General features: G+C 41.0%; 1 protein-coding gene across 1 annotated transcript in view; it reads right to left on the bottom strand.

The window, feature by feature from the left end:
* Frmd7 (FERM domain containing 7) overlaps positions 1-13,472 on the bottom strand; it is a 34,091-nt gene extending 20,619 nt beyond the window's left edge. Inside the window, exons 1-5 of the mRNA XM_048336748.1 lie at positions 13,464-13,472; positions 12,627-12,731; positions 11,513-11,555; positions 9,470-9,503; positions 6,425-6,522 (exon numbers count right to left, since the gene is read on the bottom strand). Of these exons, the coding sequence (XP_048192705.1) occupies positions 6,425-6,522; positions 9,470-9,503; positions 11,513-11,555; positions 12,627-12,731; positions 13,464-13,472 (289 nt within the window). The remainder of the gene's footprint in view (positions 1-6,424; positions 6,523-9,469; positions 9,504-11,512; positions 11,556-12,626; positions 12,732-13,463) is intronic.
* Positions 13,473-20,610: the final 7,138 nt, after the last annotated feature.

The raw sequence follows: 20,610 nt of genomic DNA, 5'->3' as shown, positions 1-20,610 counted from the left end.
ATGCAAGCCAGGCACAGCTAAGTCTTTATACATTGAGAGTCTAGTGAATCCCCAGCTATCTGAAATCCCCAGTATATGAATCATTCTGAAAATAATGCTGCCCTTTCCAAACAGCTGGCAGTGTAACTAAGATCATAATTTACTCTTTTCTAGAAGTTTCCAGTTTATTGTTATAAATATCTGTTGCAGTATTGTACCTACTCTGGTAACTGAGGCATTTAGGATTGTCTACCTCTTGGTTTAAATGACCTCAGACTGCTTTGACTTTTGAATTCCTTTGTCTTCTTTGTGATTGTTATACTTCTCTATCAGATTTATATGAGTTACTTCCTGGTCTTTGACTTCCCTATGAAGTCAAAGTTTAGAATACTTTGTTCTCAATGGTGACTTTTGATCTAAGATAAAATGAGAACAGAGATAACAACACCTGTTAGCAGTATATGTACTGTACGAGATTATGAATTCTCCACTCCAGTGGTGCTCTCCTTTTGAGTAAAATAAGCAGACAATGGTAACAGCATTCACCGAACTAGGAATCGGAGGAAACTTCTCCAACATGTTGAAGGTTATCTATGAAAAATGTGTAGCTAACATCTCAATCATACCACATAAAGACTAAATGCTTTCCCTTAAAATGAGAAAGTAAACACAGATATCTGTTCTTTCCACTTCACTCAACATTCTAAGTATAATCAAGCAACAAGAAGATATGTAAAGAATTTGCACTAAAAAAGAAGAGATAAAAATGTCTTTACTTGGAGTCAACAGGATCCCACATGTGAAAAATCCTAAGAAATCCACACATAAAAAAAAACTATGAAGAAGCAATAAATTAGTTCAGAAAGGTAGCAAGGTAAAAAGTTAATATATGAAAAGTAAACATATTTGGATATACTAGCAATAAGCAATCTAAAAGTGAGTTTGAGAAAGCAGTTCCATTTATAGTAACACTACAAAGAATAAAATGCCACAAAAAATTGAACAAAAGAAGTATAACTCTTATTTGCTGAAAATTATAAAATGTGGCAAGCTATTTCAGGTTCATGGTTAAGATGGCAATATTTACCAAAAATGATCTCTACATTTAAGACAGTTCTGATCAAAATCCCAGCAGAAATTTTTGTAAAAATTGACATATACTCTTAAATTTTACATGAAAATGCAGTGTGCACAACAATCAAAAATAATTGGGAAAAGGCAAAATAAAGTTGATACACTTCCCTATTTCAAAACTTACTACAAAGCTAAGTACTCCGCAGTGCACAGTGAGTCTGGGTATGAGCACTTAAATTGGTTTGGGACAAAACCAAGAGAATTCAATGACGAAATCATAGTCTTTTCAATAAATGGTTTGAGTTTAAATGGACATTGACATGCAAAAATATGAAGTTGGACCACTGCAACATGCCATACAAACAGACAAAAATGAACTCAAAATGGATTTTGTCTGTAAAGCTAAGAGATAAACCTATAAGATCCAGATAAACGGGGGAAATATTTTTATGTTATTAAGTTAGGCAAAGAATTCTTAGGTATAGCACCAAAAACATGATCCACTAAAAATAATAAAATAGAATTGCATGAAAATAACAAAAAATATACTTCAAAAGACAATCTAGAAATGAAAAGACATCATTACAAAATGAAAGGCATAGTTTGGGAGATAAATTTGCAAATCACTTATCTTATGAATTAGGATTTGTGTGAAAATGTTATAAAATGTAATTCTAAGATAACTCATTTTAAAATGGGCAAAAGTTTTAAGTGTATATTTTTCCACATAAAATATAGAAATAAACACATGAAAAGGTACTCATGATTTACCTACTAGGGAAGTGCTAACTATAATTGCAGTGAGATATTTCTCCATCTGTACCAGAATAGTCATAATAAAAAGCAGACATACAAAATGTGATTGTAAATGTGTCTCATAAGCTGGGTGCTGGTGGCTAATGCCTATAAATCCTAGCTATTCACGAGGCTGAAATCTGAGAATTATGAAACTCACTCCAATAAACTACTCAGAAAAAGCTGGAAGTGGCACTGTGGCTCAAGTTTTAGAGTTAGCCTTGAGGCAAAGAAGCTCAGAAACGGGCTGGGGATATAGCCTAGTGGCAAGAGTGCCTGCCTCGGATACACGAGGCCCTAGGTTCGATTCCCCAGCACCACATATACAGAAAACGGCCAGAAGCGGCGCTGTGGCTCAAGTGGCAGAGTGCTAGCCTTGAGCGGGAAGAAGCCAGGGACAGTGCTCAGGCCCTGAGTCCAAGGCCCAGGACTGGCCAAAAAAAAGAAGCTCAGAAACAATGCCCAGGCACTGAGTTCAAACCCCAACTGGCACAAAAAATAACAATAAAAAAATAAATAAATGTGCCTCAGCGATCTGTTTTGATGTTATGGAGATGTTCTAAAAACTGGATTTTGGTAATCATTTTGGTAATGAGTTGGTAATGCTAGAAGACATTATGTTGTGCATTTTGAATGGGTGAATTTCATGGCATATAAATTCTATCTCAATTGAACGATTTTTAAACTTACACATGCATACCCCAGCCTTTCAGATTAAGTACAAGATTCCACGTTGACCCTAAGGAAAACCTGTAACACTTAAGACTGTGCTCATTTTTCTGTGTCTAATACTATGACAATCTAGCAAGAGAACTATGACTTACAAATGAACTCATCTGCAGTGACAGAGAGTGACAAATTTCTCTCTCCTGCAAGTTCCTCTTATTTTGGCTCCCCACTTCTTCCATCCCCCTCTGCTTCAGTGGCTTCCCATCCCACTAGAGTCATGTTCTAGGTCTTAATAGGCTTTTTGTTTGCTAAGTCGTGGGGCTTGAACTCACGGCCTGGGGCACTGTCCCTGAGCTCTTTCACTCAAGGCTAGTGCTCTACCACTTTGAGCCACAGCTCCACTTCTGGTTTTTGAGTGGTGTACTGGAGGTAAGAGTCTTGTGGTAGCTTTTCTGCCCAGGCTAGCTTCGAACCACAATCCTCAGATCTCAGTCTCTGGAGTAGCAAAGGTTACAGGTGTGAGCTAGCAGCATCAGGCTTCATATGCTTTTAGGGATATCATGATTCCACTCTCTTTCTCACTCAGCTCAAGCCATTCATCAAAGGCCTTTTTGTTGTTTGTAGAGCATGCTAGGAAGATTCCCATCTCAGGCATTTTGCTCTGGGTGCTATCTGCCAAGAATACTGGGTTTTCTGCATGACTTATTCTCTTGCCTTCTTCAATTCGTTGCTCACAAGTGAGGTCACCTTCATTGTCTCATTGAAATATTCAGTAAGAGGGGAGAAGGCAGTCAAGAATTCATTGTATATACCACAAAATTAAGAAAAATAAGGGAAGGGGTGGATCAAAGGGGAGTGAAAATGTTGATGCATTGTATATACAAACTACTTTGTTAAATGACAAAAAGTTCAATAAATATCCTACAAAACTAAGAGAAGTGAGAGAGGAGGTTGGCTAGGAATATGAGTGAGAATGTTCAAAAAGTGACATTGATCAAGATGCATTGTATTCGTAAACTGCTTTGTTGAATGGCAACTCCTTTGTACAACCATTTAAAGACAACACCAATATTTTAAAAATATTCAGTACCTCCTCTCCAAATTCCCATCTCTCTTCCATGCTTTCTTTTTCTCTAATTGCCCTTAGCACCTTCTAACAGTCATCACATAATTCATCCTTTAAATTTTGCAAAAATTAGAATTTTTTTTTTTGCCAGTCCTGGGCCTTGGACTCAGGGCCTGAGCACTGTCCCTGGCTTCTTTTTGCTCAAGGCTAGCACTCTGCCACTTGAGCCACAGTGCCCCTTCTGGCCATTTTCTATGTATGTGGTGCTGGGGAATCGAACCCAGGGCTTTCTGTATTAGAGGCAAGCACTCTTGCCACTAGGGCATATTCCCAGCCCCCCAAAATTAGAATTTTTATTGTTAATATTGAGTACTTGTACAAAAGGGTTACAATTCTGTAAGTCAGGTTATGAGTACAATGCATCTTGGACAATGTCACTCCTTCTAAAGAAAGGATTTTTTTTGCCAGTCCTGGGGCTTGAACTCAGGGCCTGAGCACTGTCCCTGGTGTCTTTTTGATCAAGGCTAGCACTCTACCACTTGAGCCACAGAGCAATTTCTGGCTTTTTCTATATATGTTGTGCTGAGGAATTGAACCCAGGGCTTATGTATGTGAGGCAAGCACTCTACCGCTAAACCACGTTCCTGGCCCTAAGAAAGGATTTTTTTGTGCTGGTCATGGGGCTTGAATGCAGGGTCTGGGATCTGTGCTTGAACTTTTATACTCAAAGCTAGTGTTCTACCATTTAAATCACAGCTCCACTTCTGGCTTTTGGAGTGATGGTTAGTTGGAGGTAAGAGACTTGGATTTTTCCTGCCTAGGCTGGCTTGGAATTGTGATTTTTCATATCTCAGCCTCCTGAGTAGCTAGGATTACAGATGTGAGCCATTAGCTTGCCACCTAAAGGAAGGATTTTTGACTTAGTTCACTGCTGTACTCCCAAAGCCTATAATAGTATACAGCATGTGGCACCTACTCAATAAATTCATGACAAATGAATAACAAAATATTACAAAGGAGGAGACTTCACTTGAAATGTACAAATTGGGTTTAGGAGAGAATGTCTGGCTTGAGTAGGCTTCCTTCTGCCTTTGACAGTCGGGTGTAAAAACCACATACACTTTTCAAATGTCTAGAATATAGCAGCCATTCAAGAAATACTGGAGGAGTGAGTAAATGAACAAATAAACAAGCAATCTTTTTTCTGCACACAATCTTAGAGTATGCGTCTGAGTGGGATTGCGTGTGAAAAGCTCACTTGTGGAAACTAGCTGTTTTTCTACGGAAAGAGCTATTGCAGTCTGGAAGGGCTCCTTGCAACGCCTGAAATGGCCACTAGGGAATGCCCAACCCCATATGGCAGAACTGTTAACAATGAAATTGGGATCCCCCAAAAGAGGCCACCTACGAGTCCTGCTCCCTTGAAGGTTGCTTTAACAGACAACTAGCAGAGGAGAATGTCTTCTCTATCTGCTTCACCCCACACCCCACAAATATAATACTGGACATATGGTTAGTGACTCTGGCATTCAAAATAACGCTTCATTTTCCACTGTCTTCTAAACAAACACTATGTTTGAGCAATGCATCATTTGGCACTGTGTATAGGCCCATCATTTCCTTCATGGTGTTTTCTTTACCTGTCATTACCCACTCAATTCCTACATGTCCCTTTAAGGCTTAGTACAAAAAGCAGCTTCTGCATCAGTGCTTTCTGATTACTATTGTTCTTACTGCCCACTGCCTCTCAGACACTATTGGGCCTTCTTTCCTCTATCCCACCTGGGAGTAACTTGACCAATACCGATGTAGACACTGTCCCTAGCCAAGCACTTCATTCTGGAGCTCCCTGTGAAATCACAAATTCACCATTTATGGACTAGTAAGAAGGTAAGGGACAGAGGTCAAAAATGAATTTATGAAACAAACAAAAAACTGAAGCTGTGATCCTGCTGGATTAGCAAGGAACACTGTATTCTTGGGAAGGCCTTTCAAAAAGACAGAGCAAGTCCAGCTGGCCTTAGAAGAAGAGATGTTATCTCTAGCTGCCCAGGCCCTACCCCCCGGGCTACTGGAGCAGCCTGCCCTTCTCAGTGTGTCCTTTCCTCCCAGGAGGCCCCTCTATTCCCCAAGCCTATTTCTGCCACCCTTCCTTATTTTTTTCTAGTCTAACTACATGGCTGTTTGAATATAAGGAATACGAATAGAGGCCTGAGGCCTTTTTCCCTTTTAGCCTTTCTCTACCTGCTATATTCTTTGCTTTGTTCTCTCCAGCTATGATAAAGAACAACTGGAGATATCATATTGAATATGACACTATGTTGCAGAGAGCACGTAGCAGACATATATCCCGGGGCAGGCAGGGGGAATTGGGGCCTGTCTAGCCAAGTCCATGCCCAGATTTGTCCAGACCAGCTCCTGGCCAGCAAGCTCAGAAGCAGTGGTATGCAGATGGACTGAGGAAGAAGAAATCAGCATTTTCTTTTAATCTTCAGAACCACTCCCAGGAGAAGGCTTGTCATTATTGTATTTTTTAATCTTTTATTGTTATTGAAAAGGTTATGGACAGAGGGATATAGTTCTACAAATCAGGTAATGGGTACATTTCTTTTTAGACAGTGTCACCCCTTTTTGTCACTATTTAGGAAATAGGAGAGGTAGGATTTGATTTCTATCTCAAATGGGATATAATGAAACAAGCTTGTGCTACTACATCATGCCATTGATCTACACCTCAGGCTACCCTTCTCATGTCAACCACAGCACAGAGCCAGGCTCATGGGAGACACTCAACTCCATTCTCTATCTGGCTAATAAGCCCCCAAATAGAATGTTACTTACATTGTAAGATGTGAGACACCATCAATGCCGTGCAGTTGTCACTACATGGAAGTCTTCCCACAGCCAAATCCTTCTTTATTTGAAGAGTAAAAAGATACCTTCAAAGAAGTTAGAGAGAGAGAAGAATCTCTTGAAAAAGAAATAGAAAGAAGAAAGAAGCATTTCCCTTCTCCTAGATACAAGATGATTTTTAAAAAAGAAAAAAAGGAACAGTATCCTAGTCAGTCATATGTCTTTTTGGGGTGATGAGTAAGACAGAGGCTGAGCTGGAGGCTGGGGTTGGTGTGGGGTTAAAGCAAGCAACCTGAAGGACTTGGTTAATCATTCTAGGGTGGTTTCTGCTTTGGAGCAGACCCTGTCTTTAGCTAAAGTGAATGGGAGCCCCACAAAGCATGAATGTGCACGAGAGGCCAGCTCTTCACAAGTCACAAACTACAGGCAAGTACACATCACAAAACAACCACAGAGGCTGGTGGAGCAGGAGAAGCCACCTCATTTTACACTTATGCAGCCATGGGTTAGGTATTTGGGGCAAGGTACTATCCCCCAAACATACTGAAACTGTGGCTACAACTCAGGCCTTCCCAGACTGAGTCCAGGCCACTGTCAGTACAAAAGAGTATTGTTTCAGAAATCAAGGCCTTTGGGAGGAGGCCGGGCGGGGGGCGGGGGGGGGGGGCGGAATGAGGGAGGAGGTAACAAGTTGGATAAGAAACGTTTTCACTGCCTTACATATGAAACTGTATCCCCTCCGCACATCACTTTAACAATAAAGAAATGAAAAAAATCAAAAAGAAATCAAGGCCTTCTGGTCTCTGTGATCAAAGTCCAGCCCAGTGCTTTATACACAGTAAGTATGGAAATAACAATTTCTAAATGCCTCCACACCACTATCTTCCCCATGGAAACCTTATCAGGAACCCATAAAATGCAGGTTGGTACTAAGGTTCTGCCACATCAATAGCAGTTGTTCCACATATTTAAGGCCATAGAAAAAGAGAATCAACTTTTGGGGGAAAAGGTATAAAACAAAGACTTGTATGCTGACTGCTTTCTTCCATGATGCAAAAATTGGTTCTGATATTTTATTTTATACATCAAAACATTAACTATCAGCCAGGAACCAGTGGCTTATACTTGTCATCCTAGCTACTCAGGAGGCTGAGATCTGAGGATTTCAGTGCAAAGCCAGCGTGGACAGGAAAGTCCATGAGAAGCTTATCTTCAATGAACCACCATAAAACCAGAAGTGGTGCTGGGGCTCAAGTGGTAGAGTGCTAGGCTTGAGTAAAACAGTAGCTCAGGGACAATGCCCAGACCTTGAGCTCAAGGCCAGGACTGATTACGCCCCGCTACCTCCCCCAAAAAAAGCTGGAAGTGGAGCTTTGGCTCATCTTTGGCAAAATGGTTCAAGGACAGTGCCCAGGCCCTGAGTTCATGCCCTAGAACTGCCACCAATCAATCAATAAATAAAAGGAACAGTGTCCAGGCCCTGAGTTCAAGCCCTAGCACCTGCACACATACACACACACACACACACACACACACACACACTCACAGTCTACTGTGGGTATCTCTCTTGTTAAATGTGATTTTCTAAATAAAGTTCTATATGGAATGCTTGAGTTACTAATGCCTTGAGGGCAAAATGGTGGATCAAAATTAATTGCAGGTGATGGATGAAAATCTAAATTGAAAAAAAATTTATCAGGTGGCTTTTCAGCTAACAGAAACATTCATCACTAAAACTCTTCAAATTGTGAACATTCCTAATGCATCATAAATGATTCAATTAAAATTTGTATTCGCACACTATTCTCAGATGTCCATGTATTATTAGACTCAAACAAAGCATCCTTGTGAACACATCAACTACAGTTAAAGATTCTCCAGTGACCATTGGGAGAAATGTTAGCAGAAGCCTAACCTTTGCCATTGCTTGTTTTTAATTATAGATGTAAATGTGAATCATCAGTTCATTTGCAAATGGAACGTGCATTTCATTTGCTTTTAGAAAAACAAAAGGAAACTTATCATTTGACACATTCCTCACTGTTAAAAAGGCTGCTAGCTGCCTGCTACAAATACCGAATCCTTGCTCTGAACAGCTAATGAATCATTTATCATTCACATTGATTTTTTTTCATATTTTTTTAGTTTTGTCTTTATGAAAATTGGTCCCAATTTAAACTCAATCAAAATGAGTTAGTACTACAGGCTGATATAGAGGCAGAGATATCATCAAGTGGTCTGAGATAGTGGCCTACAACTCACAAGGTGGAGAGAACCCACAGAGAGTGGAGAAGAGGCTCTGAAATGTGAGTTCTGCAAAGACCCCACAGCAAAGCTTCCCACCCCCATACCAAAGGAGGTGAGGTTGAACCCGCCCTGAACCATGTAGGAGGAGAGATGTCAGGAAGAATAATTGCCAACATCCTGTGATCTTGACCAAGTCACTTTAGATATTTCCTCATTTGTAAACTGAAGGGGCTGAGCTAGATTGTCTATTAGATCCAGTCTATGTTTAAGAATCTAAACGTAGCGTAAGGTCTAGGGGAAGTGTTATTATTCACAATGCATTCTTGTAGGTATAGACTTATATTGTAGTTGTAAAGAGCATTTTTTTTCATAAATACATATCAGCATTGCAAAATACTATACCTATAGCACACACACACACACACACACACACACACACACACACCATTTTCAGTGGCCATGGAAATCTCTCACCATCTTACCTATGCTGATTGAAATAGCCCCATGCAGAACATGCTTATTGTGGCCACCAAGGACTCATCCAGATTTGCTACCACTTCTAGACATCACCCCTTCTTCTCCATGAAGGTCTTCTCTTTTGAAAGAGTTAACATCTTTCAAAGGATCCAGTCAGGTCCTCCTTCTGTGGAGTCTCACACCATCCCCCCTCGAATAACTTAAGGCCGCTCTCAATAAAGAGCCAGAGTCTCTTCCTTGTTACACAGATAACAGGGTTCTCACTTAAGGTCATGCAGCAGATATGCATGTAACAGGTAAGCATCATACCTTGTAAGTTCTTCTCGAAGATGGCCAGGGTCCACTGGGAAAAATTTCACCATAAATTTGAAAACAACTTCCTTAGGATCTTAAAACACAACATCTCCATAAGTTTTATTTACATGTCCATCACCATAGTTGCAAGTCACACACAGAGACACACAGACACACTCCACTTCCCTCCCCTCTCCATTACTACCTCCCACAGCTTCACATAGATTTCCATTGTTCGCATGTTCAATGTTGCTAGTTCAGGATTTGTCTGAGTATGGACACAGCACTTGGGAATGTTCTCCCAGCCCTCTCCTCGCCTTTCTTCCCTCTGAGTAAAGAAGTCTCCCTTTGGGCCCCCTGTGTCCTCTGCTAAGAAATGTCCCATCTAGGAAAATAAACCACTTGCTACTTGGGATGCTGCCTTCCTGCCTGAGAGAAGGCCGAGTTCAGCCGGAGCAGATCACGATCACAGGAGCTCATAAATGGAACTAGACACAGAGGGCGACGTCTCTTTCTAGTTTAAAACATACATCTGGAAAAGCACACCTGCTGACTCTCCTACCTATATGAATTTGAAAATCAGAAATTTGGGACTGTAGATGAAATCAAATGACAGAATCCTTGCCCAGGAGTACATAATGTGCTGGATTCCCTGCTCAACATGGCAAAAATTAACAAGAAGAAATGGTTAACATCCCAAATCACCACACATACTCAATATGAACGCCATTCACTAAATTACTTGGTGTCTATCATGCCCCAAGTATTATATGAGGCAGACACTGGAGGGTACAAAAGAAAAGATTAAGAATTCCCAGACCAGTCTGGTAGGAAAGACAGCCACCCAGTCCCCACTCCCTGAAAAACAAAAAGCACTGTAGGGAGTACAAGATTCAAAAGAGTTTAGAGATATTCAAGGCAGTCTTCCTAGAGGAGTCGACACTCGAGTAGGGTTGCCAGATGTAACAAGTAAAAATGCAGGATTCTCAGTTCAATTTGAATTTCAGGTAACAATTGCCTGAGATGTACTTATATAAAAAGTATTCTCTGTTTATCTGAAGTTCCAGTTTGCTAGGGTATCCTCGAATTCATCTGTGAAGCCTACCCTTGAGATTCATTTTGTCAAAGTAGAAGTGGAAGAATACAATTGGTTAATGGCAGGAGGAAAGCTGGAAGGTAGCTGGACTCCTATGCTTTGCACGTCACAAGAACAAAAGACTAGACTTCTGGGGTAATAGGGAGCCATGGAGGCATTTTAAGCAGGAAGGAGAAGTGGTCAGGAATATATTTTCAATAGATCCCTCTGACAGTAATGTACTTCAGAAGATGATGTGGTAATATGACAGATCATCATTACACAGTAGGAACAAAGAACTGTGGGAAATATCCACATGTAAAGAGCAGGATGACAAAAGAATCCGAAAGAATGCTGAAAGTGTTCATTGAGTGAGCCTGGTGATACACGCCTGTGATCCCAATAACTTTAAAACCAGCTTGGGTGACAGAGTGAAAGTCGGTGTCCATCAAACATGTGTTCAAGGAAATCCACTTCTGTCAGAAACACCTGTGGAATCTATGAACCTTTCAACCTAGACAGGTGGCCCAGGAATCTCCATTTACTGTAATTCCAGGTGATAGAAATGCACGCTACAAATTGAAAACCACCCCACTATATCGTGAAGCATGGGGACAATCTTTCATCCACAGAAGGCATTTGCAACGTAGACTGAAGCAAATGAATGGTGTGTGTGATTGACATTATGGATGCGTAGGGAAGTCCAGTGTCAGGGAGCTTTGTTTAGCTAAGGCCAATCCTCTGTCTTAATAACCCTCCTTCTTCAGATATACTCCAAGATTCAGTGGCATGAGCTGCTTCATCTCAGGCAAAATTAAGACAATTTTCTCAATTGCTAAATCTGCTAGATGTGTGAAGAATTGAAATCATATTACCCAAGTCCTTTCTGCCCTTAATATTAAGAGAAGCTGAAATTTCTTTCAAGTAGGCAGTGAGATCTTATATTCCTATATTCCTTAAAGGTTTTTTTCCCCCATACTTACTTTTTACTTGTTTTGTGATGGGCTTCAGAAGTTCCAACCAAACCTGCAATAACATTAATGAAAAAATTGGTAGAACCTAGCACTGACTGATTTGCTTTCTCTTTTTGGTACTAGATAAAGGTCAACATCAAATGAGCAAATACGAGAACTATTTAGATTTCTAAAGATAGAAACAAACAGGACCATCATAAAGAGGACTCTCTACACTCAATTGTCCCCCTCGTATTTTCTGCCAAGAACAGTGAACATTGTTGGCCTGTAAAGTCTTTGTTGTTGACATTTGAATTATCGCTCCTCTGCCTCAGTGTGGTGACAGAGGTGTCACAGACGAGGCTCATTAGTGCCTACAAAGACTAATGAAGGCATTTGGCTCCACATTTGAATCCTGCAGTCCCCAAATGCCAGCTTAATAGACCTAATGAACCTTTATGGAAAGGTGCCAGATTATACATATGCCAAGGCAGGTCATAGCACAACACGGGGAATACAAAAGTCTGAGAAACAGAGGGTCATATCCCTTGCATGTGCTCCAGAGAAGAGCGTAATCTTAATTCTGGGGACTGAGGCCCTGCCTCTGGACATTCAAATTGCATAAAGGGTAGTTAGCTGCTCAGAGTGACAAAACAGAATCACGAGGGAGGCAGAAGAATCTGGTTTGCGCCGTGAGGAAACTGAAATAAATAAGGAGGGAAACAGGAAAATGTCATGATTTTGTAAGAAGGTAAATTTCTTCAATCATGGAGTAAAACTCTACATACCTGGATGCAGACTATATTTAGAAGCAATTCAAGACACCCAAAGTGAACCAGGTACTGGCGGTCCACACCTGTAATCCTTGCTACTCAAAAGGCTGAGATCTGCACATTGTGATTCAAAACCAGCTTGGGCAGAAAAAGTCTAAGACATTCTTGTTTCCAATTAACCAGCAGAAAAGCTGGACGTGGAGGGTAGCTTTGAGTGCAAAAGCTGAGTGAGAGTTTAAGGCCCTGAATTCAAGCCCCATTACGGGTACTAAATAAATAAATAAATAAATAAATAAATAAATAAATAAATAAATAAATAAATAAATAAATAAATAAAGGACACCAAAAACCCTGAAATAAAACCAACTTACAGTATTTCCAGAATGGCTGCAGAATTCTAATCCAAAATATTCCTTTTCAGCAAGATTGAGATGGCTGCAACTCAGGTTAAACAGTGCTTTTCCGGAGGACTTTTGCTAAACAAAACAAAGAGATCATTGCACACACAGCCTGCTATTGTCACTGCACTGGGGACTAAACACACAAGGAGACTCAAAGTCCACATCCTTTAAGTACAGTTTAGGGGACCTCCAGTCTTCTAAATGCTCTGGAGACCTTTACAAATACAAATGGGTTTCTCTACACATAGCCTTAGCAATATCTCTAAAACATCTTCAGAATAATGACAGACTTCTCAGAAAAAAAAAACAACAAGAGCAGGGTACTGAATGGTGGCTAGAAGTGCATATTTACCATGTTAATGGAAATCCTTCATGCATTCATATCGCAGGCAATTTAAATGATTTTCTCCAAATTGACAAATAGTTTAATCAAGATAGAAATCTGACCCTTTACTTGCCCTGCTTCAAATCCTTCAATGGTGCTCTCTCGCTCTCTCTGTCTGTCTCTCTCTCTGTCTCTGTTTGTCTATCTCTCTCTTTCTCTCTCTCTCTTCAGCCTATCGCCTCTTCCTGACACTTCCCCCTCTAATAATCACAGCCAGCTCTGTTCTGTGTGCACCTCAAGTCAAATCACTTCATGCCTCTGTGCCTCGATTCCTGTCATTTCTTTGCCACAGTGCGCCTTTCCCACCTTCCTCTTTCTCCGGCTCTTCTCACATGTCATCTTCCCAGGAGAGCTTTCCTTGATGTTATCGGCCCCAGGTTGGGCCAAGGGCAGGCCTGGTGCTCTTGAATATCCTGGCTTACCTCAAACATGTCACTTGTTACATTGCACTGGCTATCTCCCTGCCTCACACTGAATTCTTCCCTAGCTAGGACAGGCCTTTATTTTTTATTTTTTGTTACTTTCCAGGTCTAACTGAGAGCCTGCTACCATAGGGACTCTCAAATGTGTGTTGATCCCACAGGAAATAGACCAAATGTATTGTATGAGTTCCTTGCACAGATTTCAAACCTAGATGCAGCATATTCTGTTTACATAAGCCACACATCGTTTCTTTTCCTCCTTCTTCCTAAAACCCACACACACACTGAGCAGAACGCGATGCCTTTCTGAGATTCTCTGAGAACAAGAGCTACGGCCAGCACTCAGTGCAAACTCCCTTTGAGCTCAGTGGGGCTGGGGCAGATCTTCAGCCACCAGTCTTGCCCAACCCCAAGAGCTGTTAGGGTGTGTGTGTGTGTGTGGGGGGGGGGGTGATGGGAAAATTGGGCCCTGGCTGATAGGCAGAAAGACATGCAGCTGAAAACCCCTAGTTAAAGAGTCACGAGGTTCTCAGACTGCTGCGAAGGGAGCCTAGTGCAAGGAAGGGGAGCTGGAAATCGCCGACCCTTAGAATTACTGCAACCTTGAGAGGTCACCAAGTCCATCCGCCCCCTCCCCCACCCAGGCAGCAGCGCACAGCACAGAGCCCACATCTGGGATTTAATAGCTTCCAGGAAGGCGGCCCACCTCCCCACTTCCCTCCCGGACCAAAAATACGCCCCCTCTCCCCATCCCCCCTCCTCCTCTGGACTTCCCTCCACTGGGTTACACTGCCCAGAGCTCGAGCAAATCGACATCCATTTGGGTTAACCATTGTTCTATTTTTAAATGCAAAGAGCCCACAAAGGGTGAAATCTATTGCACCCCAGCACCTGGAGAGCGAGCGAGCTGCAGCACTGAGGGCTCAGAGGTTTGGTTTGATGTGGGAGAGGGAGTGAGCTCTGGAAGAGGAGGTGGGGCCAGAGGAGGGGGCACCCGGTTGGGGGAAAGAGGGGGTAGTGTGTGTGTGTGTGTGTGTGTGTGTGTGTGTGTGTGTGTGTGTGTGTGTGAGCCTATGTGGCAACCTTGCCTAGGGCAAGTGCTGACACAGACCATTCCAGACAGATGAAATCGCTCCTATTTTTAAAGTCCTCCAGACAAGGAGCTGCCATGGGAATTTTATTATGAAAAAAAAATGTCTCAAAAGAGAGGGATGACAGCAATCCTTTGCTTCAACACCCAAAGAAACATTTCAGTCACGAGGACCACATTCCATCACCGAGTCCAGTTTCTTTACCAACAATGTAAGAAACTCAAGATTTCCCTTTTCTTCTGCAGTGTTCGTCTTCTTTTTTCCATGGAGGCTCTTCTGAATCCTTACTATCAAGGAGACCACATTGCATGTGTGTTGTGCATGTAAAAGGTTCTGTAGTCACAGAGAATATTTAGCCCATCTTGGAAGGTTTTTTTTTTTTTTACCTTGACTCTCTTTTTGCTCCCTTCCAGAAAGTCTCCTACCATGTTTATTTAGAAAGAATCCTCTAATTCTTCCATCTCTGTAAATGTTGCCAAATGGCTCGCAAGATCCCTAGCATTTGTGCAGTTGGAGGTAAGTCACTAACATGGCTCAAGCTTTCCACCATCCCCCCCAGGCAGGCATTTCCCTTCAGTTCTCCATATGTACATTGGAATTGGCCAGCCTTGTGGAATGTATTGCATAATAGGTACTGTCTTGGTTCTGTCTCAACACGCAGCCTTCATTTTTTTTTTCTACCCTTCCAACCTGATTCTTCCATTTTTTAATGTTATGATTATCTTCCTTGTGATCTCTCTTTCTACACAACTTTCTGGATTTTTCTTTTCTCAGCTTGGGATTCTTTGTACAATGGCTTGCTCTTCTGAAAACTGGCATCTGTGAATACTGTAATCAAACTCCCTGATGGATCTGAAATCTGTACAACCAGTCAGTCTTCCTACTCGAGAAATTGAAACTGCAATCCCAAATTCTGCCCTGTTCTGTTCCCCTTGCATGACAGAAGAGCAACGTTTGCTCTGTGTGTGTGTGTGTGTGTGTGTGTGTGTGTGTTGCACGCACGTTTGTGTGTGTTGCTGTTCTATGGCACTCAAAGTCTGGGCACTGTCTCTGACATTCTTTTGCTCAAGACTAGCACTCTGCCACTTGAGCCACAGCTCCACTTCCAGATATTTTTGGAATAGTTTATTGATGATATAAGTATTAAAGACTTTCCTGTTTGTCCTGGCTTTGAGTTGCAGTCCTCACATCTCAGCCTCCAGGGTAGCTAGGATTACAGGTGCAAGCCACTGTCACTGGCCCAAAAGCTCAGGGCTAGCACTCTGCCATGTGAGCAGTAGTGCCCACTTCCTAAAATATATACTATTTTATTCTTTTTTTTTTTTGCCAGTCCTAGGCTTTGGACTCAGGGCCTGAGCACTGTCCCTGGCTTCTTTTTGCTCAAGGCTAGCACTCTGCCACTTGAGCCACAGCGCCACTTCTGGCTGGTTTCTATATATGTGGTGCTGGGGAATCGAACCCAGGGCTTCATGTATACAAAGCAAGCACTCTTGCCACTAGGCCATATTCCCAGCCCCTATACTATTTTATTCTTGTGCCACTAGTGGGGCTTGAACTCTCAGCCTGGGTGCTATCCACTAATTATTTTTCTTTCTTGTTCACTGAAAGCTGGTTCTCTACCACTTGAGCTGTATAGCTCCACTTTTGGGCTTTTTGATGGTTTAATTAAGATAAGAGTGTCACTGACTTTTCCTGTCTGGGCTGGCTTTTCATGGTGATTCTTAGATCTCAGCCTCCAGAGTAGTTAGGATTACAGGTGTGAGCCATTTGGTGCTGGCTATATATATATAATTTTGTAGTGCTTAGGTTCCAAATTAGGATTTTGTGCATGTTACATGAACACTTGGGCTACATCCTTAGCTTTTGTATTATCTTAAGTCTTTCAGAACCTGTGTTTATAATACTCAATTTATTAGATCATAACCAAAGTCATTTCTTATACACATAACAATATTCAAAATAGCCAGCTCATAGTAATAAAAACAACTTGGTATTGGCACCGGAACAGGCCTGAAGACCAATGGAACAGAATTGAAGACCCAGAAATGAACCCACAGAACTACGCCTACGTAATCTTTGATAAAGGGGCTAAAACAATAGTTTGGAAGAAAGATAGCCTCTTTAACAAATTGTGCTGGAAAAACTGGCTCAACACATGCAACAAACTAAAACTAGATCCTTATATATCACCCTGCACCAAAATCAATTCCAAATGGATTAAAGACCTCGAAATCAAAACAGACACCCTGAAAACACTAAAGGAAGGAGTAGGAGAAACACTTGGGCTCCTTGGCGCAGGACGGAACTTCCTGAACAAAGACCCAGAAAGGCTACAAATCAAAGAAAGGTTGGACAAATGGGACTGCATCAAACTGCAGAGCTTCTGCACGGCAAAGGACATAGCTTGCAAGATAAACAGAAAGCCCACAGGCTGGGAGAAGATCTTTACCGGCCATTCAACGGACAAAGGCCTCATATCTAAAATATACGCAGAACTAAAAAACTTACCTTCCTCCAAAACAAAACCGCAAAGAACTAATAGCCCACTCATCAAGTGGGCTAAAGACCTACAAAGAGACTTCTCTGATGAGGAAATGAGAATGGCCAAGAGACATATGAAAAAGTGCTCTACATCACTGGCCATAAAGGAAATGCCAATCAAAACAACATTGAGATTCCATCTCACCCCAGTAAGAATGTTATATATCAAGAAAACTAACAATAACAGTTGTTGGAGGGGATGTGGCCAAAAGGGAACCCTACTTCATTGTTGGTGGGAATGTAAACTGGTTCAGCCGCTCTGGAAAGCAGTATGGAGATTCCTCAGAAGGCTAAATGTAGAACTCCCCTATGACCCAGCAACCCCACTTTTGGGTATTTATCCAAGAAACCACAAACAAAATCACAGTAAAGCCACCAGCACAACAATGTTCATTGCAGCGCAATTTGTCATAGCAAGAATCTGGAACCAACCCAGATGCCCCTCCGTAGACGAATGGATCAGGAAAATGTGGTACATATACACAATGAAATTTTATGCCTCTATCAGAAAGAATGACATTGCCCCATTTGTAAGGAAATGGAAGGACTTGGAAAAAATTATACTAAGTGAAGTGAGCCAGACCCAAAGAAACATGGACTCTATGGTCTCCCTTATTGGGAATAATTAGCACAGGTTTAGGCAAGTCACCGCAGAGGATCACAAGAGCCCAATAGCTATACCCTTATGAACACATAAGATGATGCTAAGTGAAATGAACTCCATTTTATGGAAATGATTGTTATATCACAGTTGTAACTACTTTCAACATCCCATGTGTATCTGTAGTTTCTACTATTGATGATGTTCGTGTATCACCTTCTTGTGATTGTATCTACACTATCTACATCTGTAATCTTATCTGAGTGTATGGGAAACAGTGTGTACTGGTATTAGAATGAGGAAATTGAAAGGGAATACCAAAATTGAGAGACAAAGGGTAAAATAAGAGAAACAACAACAAAAGCAATACTTGCAAAACTGTTTGGTGTAAGTGAACTGAACACCGCAGGGGGGGAAAGGGGAGGGGGGAGGGGGGTATGAGGGACAAGGTAACAAACAGTACAAGAAATGTATCCAATGCCTAACGTATGAAACTGTAACCTCTCTGTACATCAGTTTTATAATAAAAACTTTAAAAGAAAACATTGACAAAAAAATTAAAAAACAAAAAAAACAAAATAGCCAGCTCTAAAAACCAATCTACCAGGCTCCAGTGGCTGATGCTTCTAATCCTAGCTACTCAGGAAGCTGAAATCTGAAGATCACAATTCAAAGCCTACTGGACGTCTGAGACTCTTATCTCCAATTAACCACACAAAAGCCAAAGTACAGGTATGGCTGAAGTGGTACAGCACCAGCCTTGAGCAAAAACAATCTTAGGGACTGCACCCAGGCCCTGAATTCAAGCCCCAGGACCAGCATACACACACACACACACACACACACACACACACACACACACACACACACACACACACAGAATCTGCCTAACTTCCTATGCACCTAGAACTGTCAGGCAGCATTTTGTTAACAATTAACCTAGATTTTAGTCTTTCTCTACTGAGTTTCTGATGGGATGGATTGGGACAAATTATGTAGCTCATCGATTGATCTAGCTTGTGTCCTTTACCTGAAGACAAAACCCATGTGTTTCAATACCTGGCATTATGCATAGTACCTGGAAGCTAGTAGACATTCAATAAATTTTGCTGAATAAATAGATGAATTGACCCAAACGTGATTCACAGGCATCAGTATGATAGATGATAGCTCTCTCAGAAAGAAAACAATCATTGTACGCCTTTGCGAATATTACACAGTCTTTCTGAGTCTCAATTTATTCATGTATGAAGTGGAGATAATAGTGGTGTTATCTCATCATATTGCTGTTATGATGAGATAATACCACTCACAAGACATTTCAAATTAAAATCTTAGAAGATATAGGTAGTGCATGCATATGGAAATAGAATTAAAGGAATCTGGAATGACTTACACAGAACTATTAACAGTATCATTCTTAAAAGGGAGATAGGACTAGGTTCATGCCTACAATCTTAGCTACTCAGGTAGCTGAGATCTGAGAATTGTGGTTCAAAGCCAGCTTTGGCAGACAAATCTTAAAGATTCTTATTTCCAGTTAATGAGCAAAAAGCCAGAAGTGGAGACAGGACACATCTGGTAGTGCCAAATTTGATTGGGAAAATCTGAGCAAGAATGTGAGGCTCTAAGTTTAAACCTCAGTAATAACACCCTAAAACAAAAGAAATCGAATGAGGGGAGGGGGTTCATTGTGTACCTTTGTCTGGATTTTTTTTTAAAACCTTCTTTTTTTTTTTTTTCACCAGTCCTGCCTTGGACTCAGGGACTGAGCACTGTCCCTGGCTTCCTTTTGCTCAAGGCTAGCCCTCTGCCACTTGAGCCACAGCGCCACTTCTGGCCATTTTCCATATATGTGGTACTGGGGAATTGAACCCAGGGCTTCATGTATACGAGGCAAGCTCTCTTGCCACTAGGCCATATTCCCAGGCCTGGATTTTTTTTTTAAAGTAAATAAGAATCGTGGAAACTCTCTTAACTGAATTCCACTCAGTGATTCAGACAATACTTTTTATTCCCTTCTTAAGACAATAGCTTGTAACTATTCATACTGAGTACACCACTCTATACAATTGTATAGTTTCACATCCAAGAATAATTTTATCATGTTTACTGATAACGTGTGTGTATGTGTCTGTGTCTGTGTGTGTCTGTGTGTGTGTGTGTGTTAGTTCCAGGGCTTGAACTCAAAGTTTCATGTTTTTGCTCAGCTTTCTTGCTCACAGCTGGTGCTTTACCACGTGAACCACATCTGTAGTCCAGCACTTTGCTGGTTAATTGGAGATGGAGTCTTGCAGATTTCTCTACTGGTACATATATGCAACCTTATGATCTTCTAGGCTTCAGCCTTCTGAGTCATTAGGATTACAGGCTTGATACACTGGCACTCTGCTCTTGAATATACGTTTGATAGTTCTATTTGTTATTATAATTACACAATTTAATTAAATTATATGCATATCAAACATTGTTCTGAACAGTGAAATCCAGAGTTGTTTCTAAGAAGATTAATTTGAACTCTTTATAAAGTCTCAATAAGAGAAAATCTCCCAAATATGCCGACAGATTAATTTTCAATAGAACAGCCACAAAATACTCAGAAAGTAAATAACAAAATCTGAAATGATTCTATGTTCAGATTGCTTCCCAAGCATCTATATTGTTCCGTGTTAAATAAAAATATTGGAAATAACATTTCCTGCATTATGGGTGTAATCTATGAAAAAAAGACAAAGGAAGTATGACTAGAAGTCCATACTTTAAAAAATGACCTTGGACTTATATGATCAGATTGGCATACAAATTTTTCTTTGGAAGATGTAATGAATTTTTATTCTTTGCCACAATATTCAACCGAGCCACATAAACTTGCAAAAACAAAAAGTACAAGCATGATCTTTCATTTCCTAGTTTT

This window comes from Perognathus longimembris, chromosome 28 (assembly GCF_023159225.1).
Source record: "Perognathus longimembris pacificus isolate PPM17 chromosome 28, ASM2315922v1, whole genome shotgun sequence".
NCBI classification, from domain to species: Eukaryota; Metazoa; Chordata; class Mammalia; order Rodentia; family Heteromyidae; genus Perognathus; species Perognathus longimembris.
Note: the sequence above shows the minus strand (reverse complement) of the source record. Positions and strands in the feature narration are given on the sequence as shown.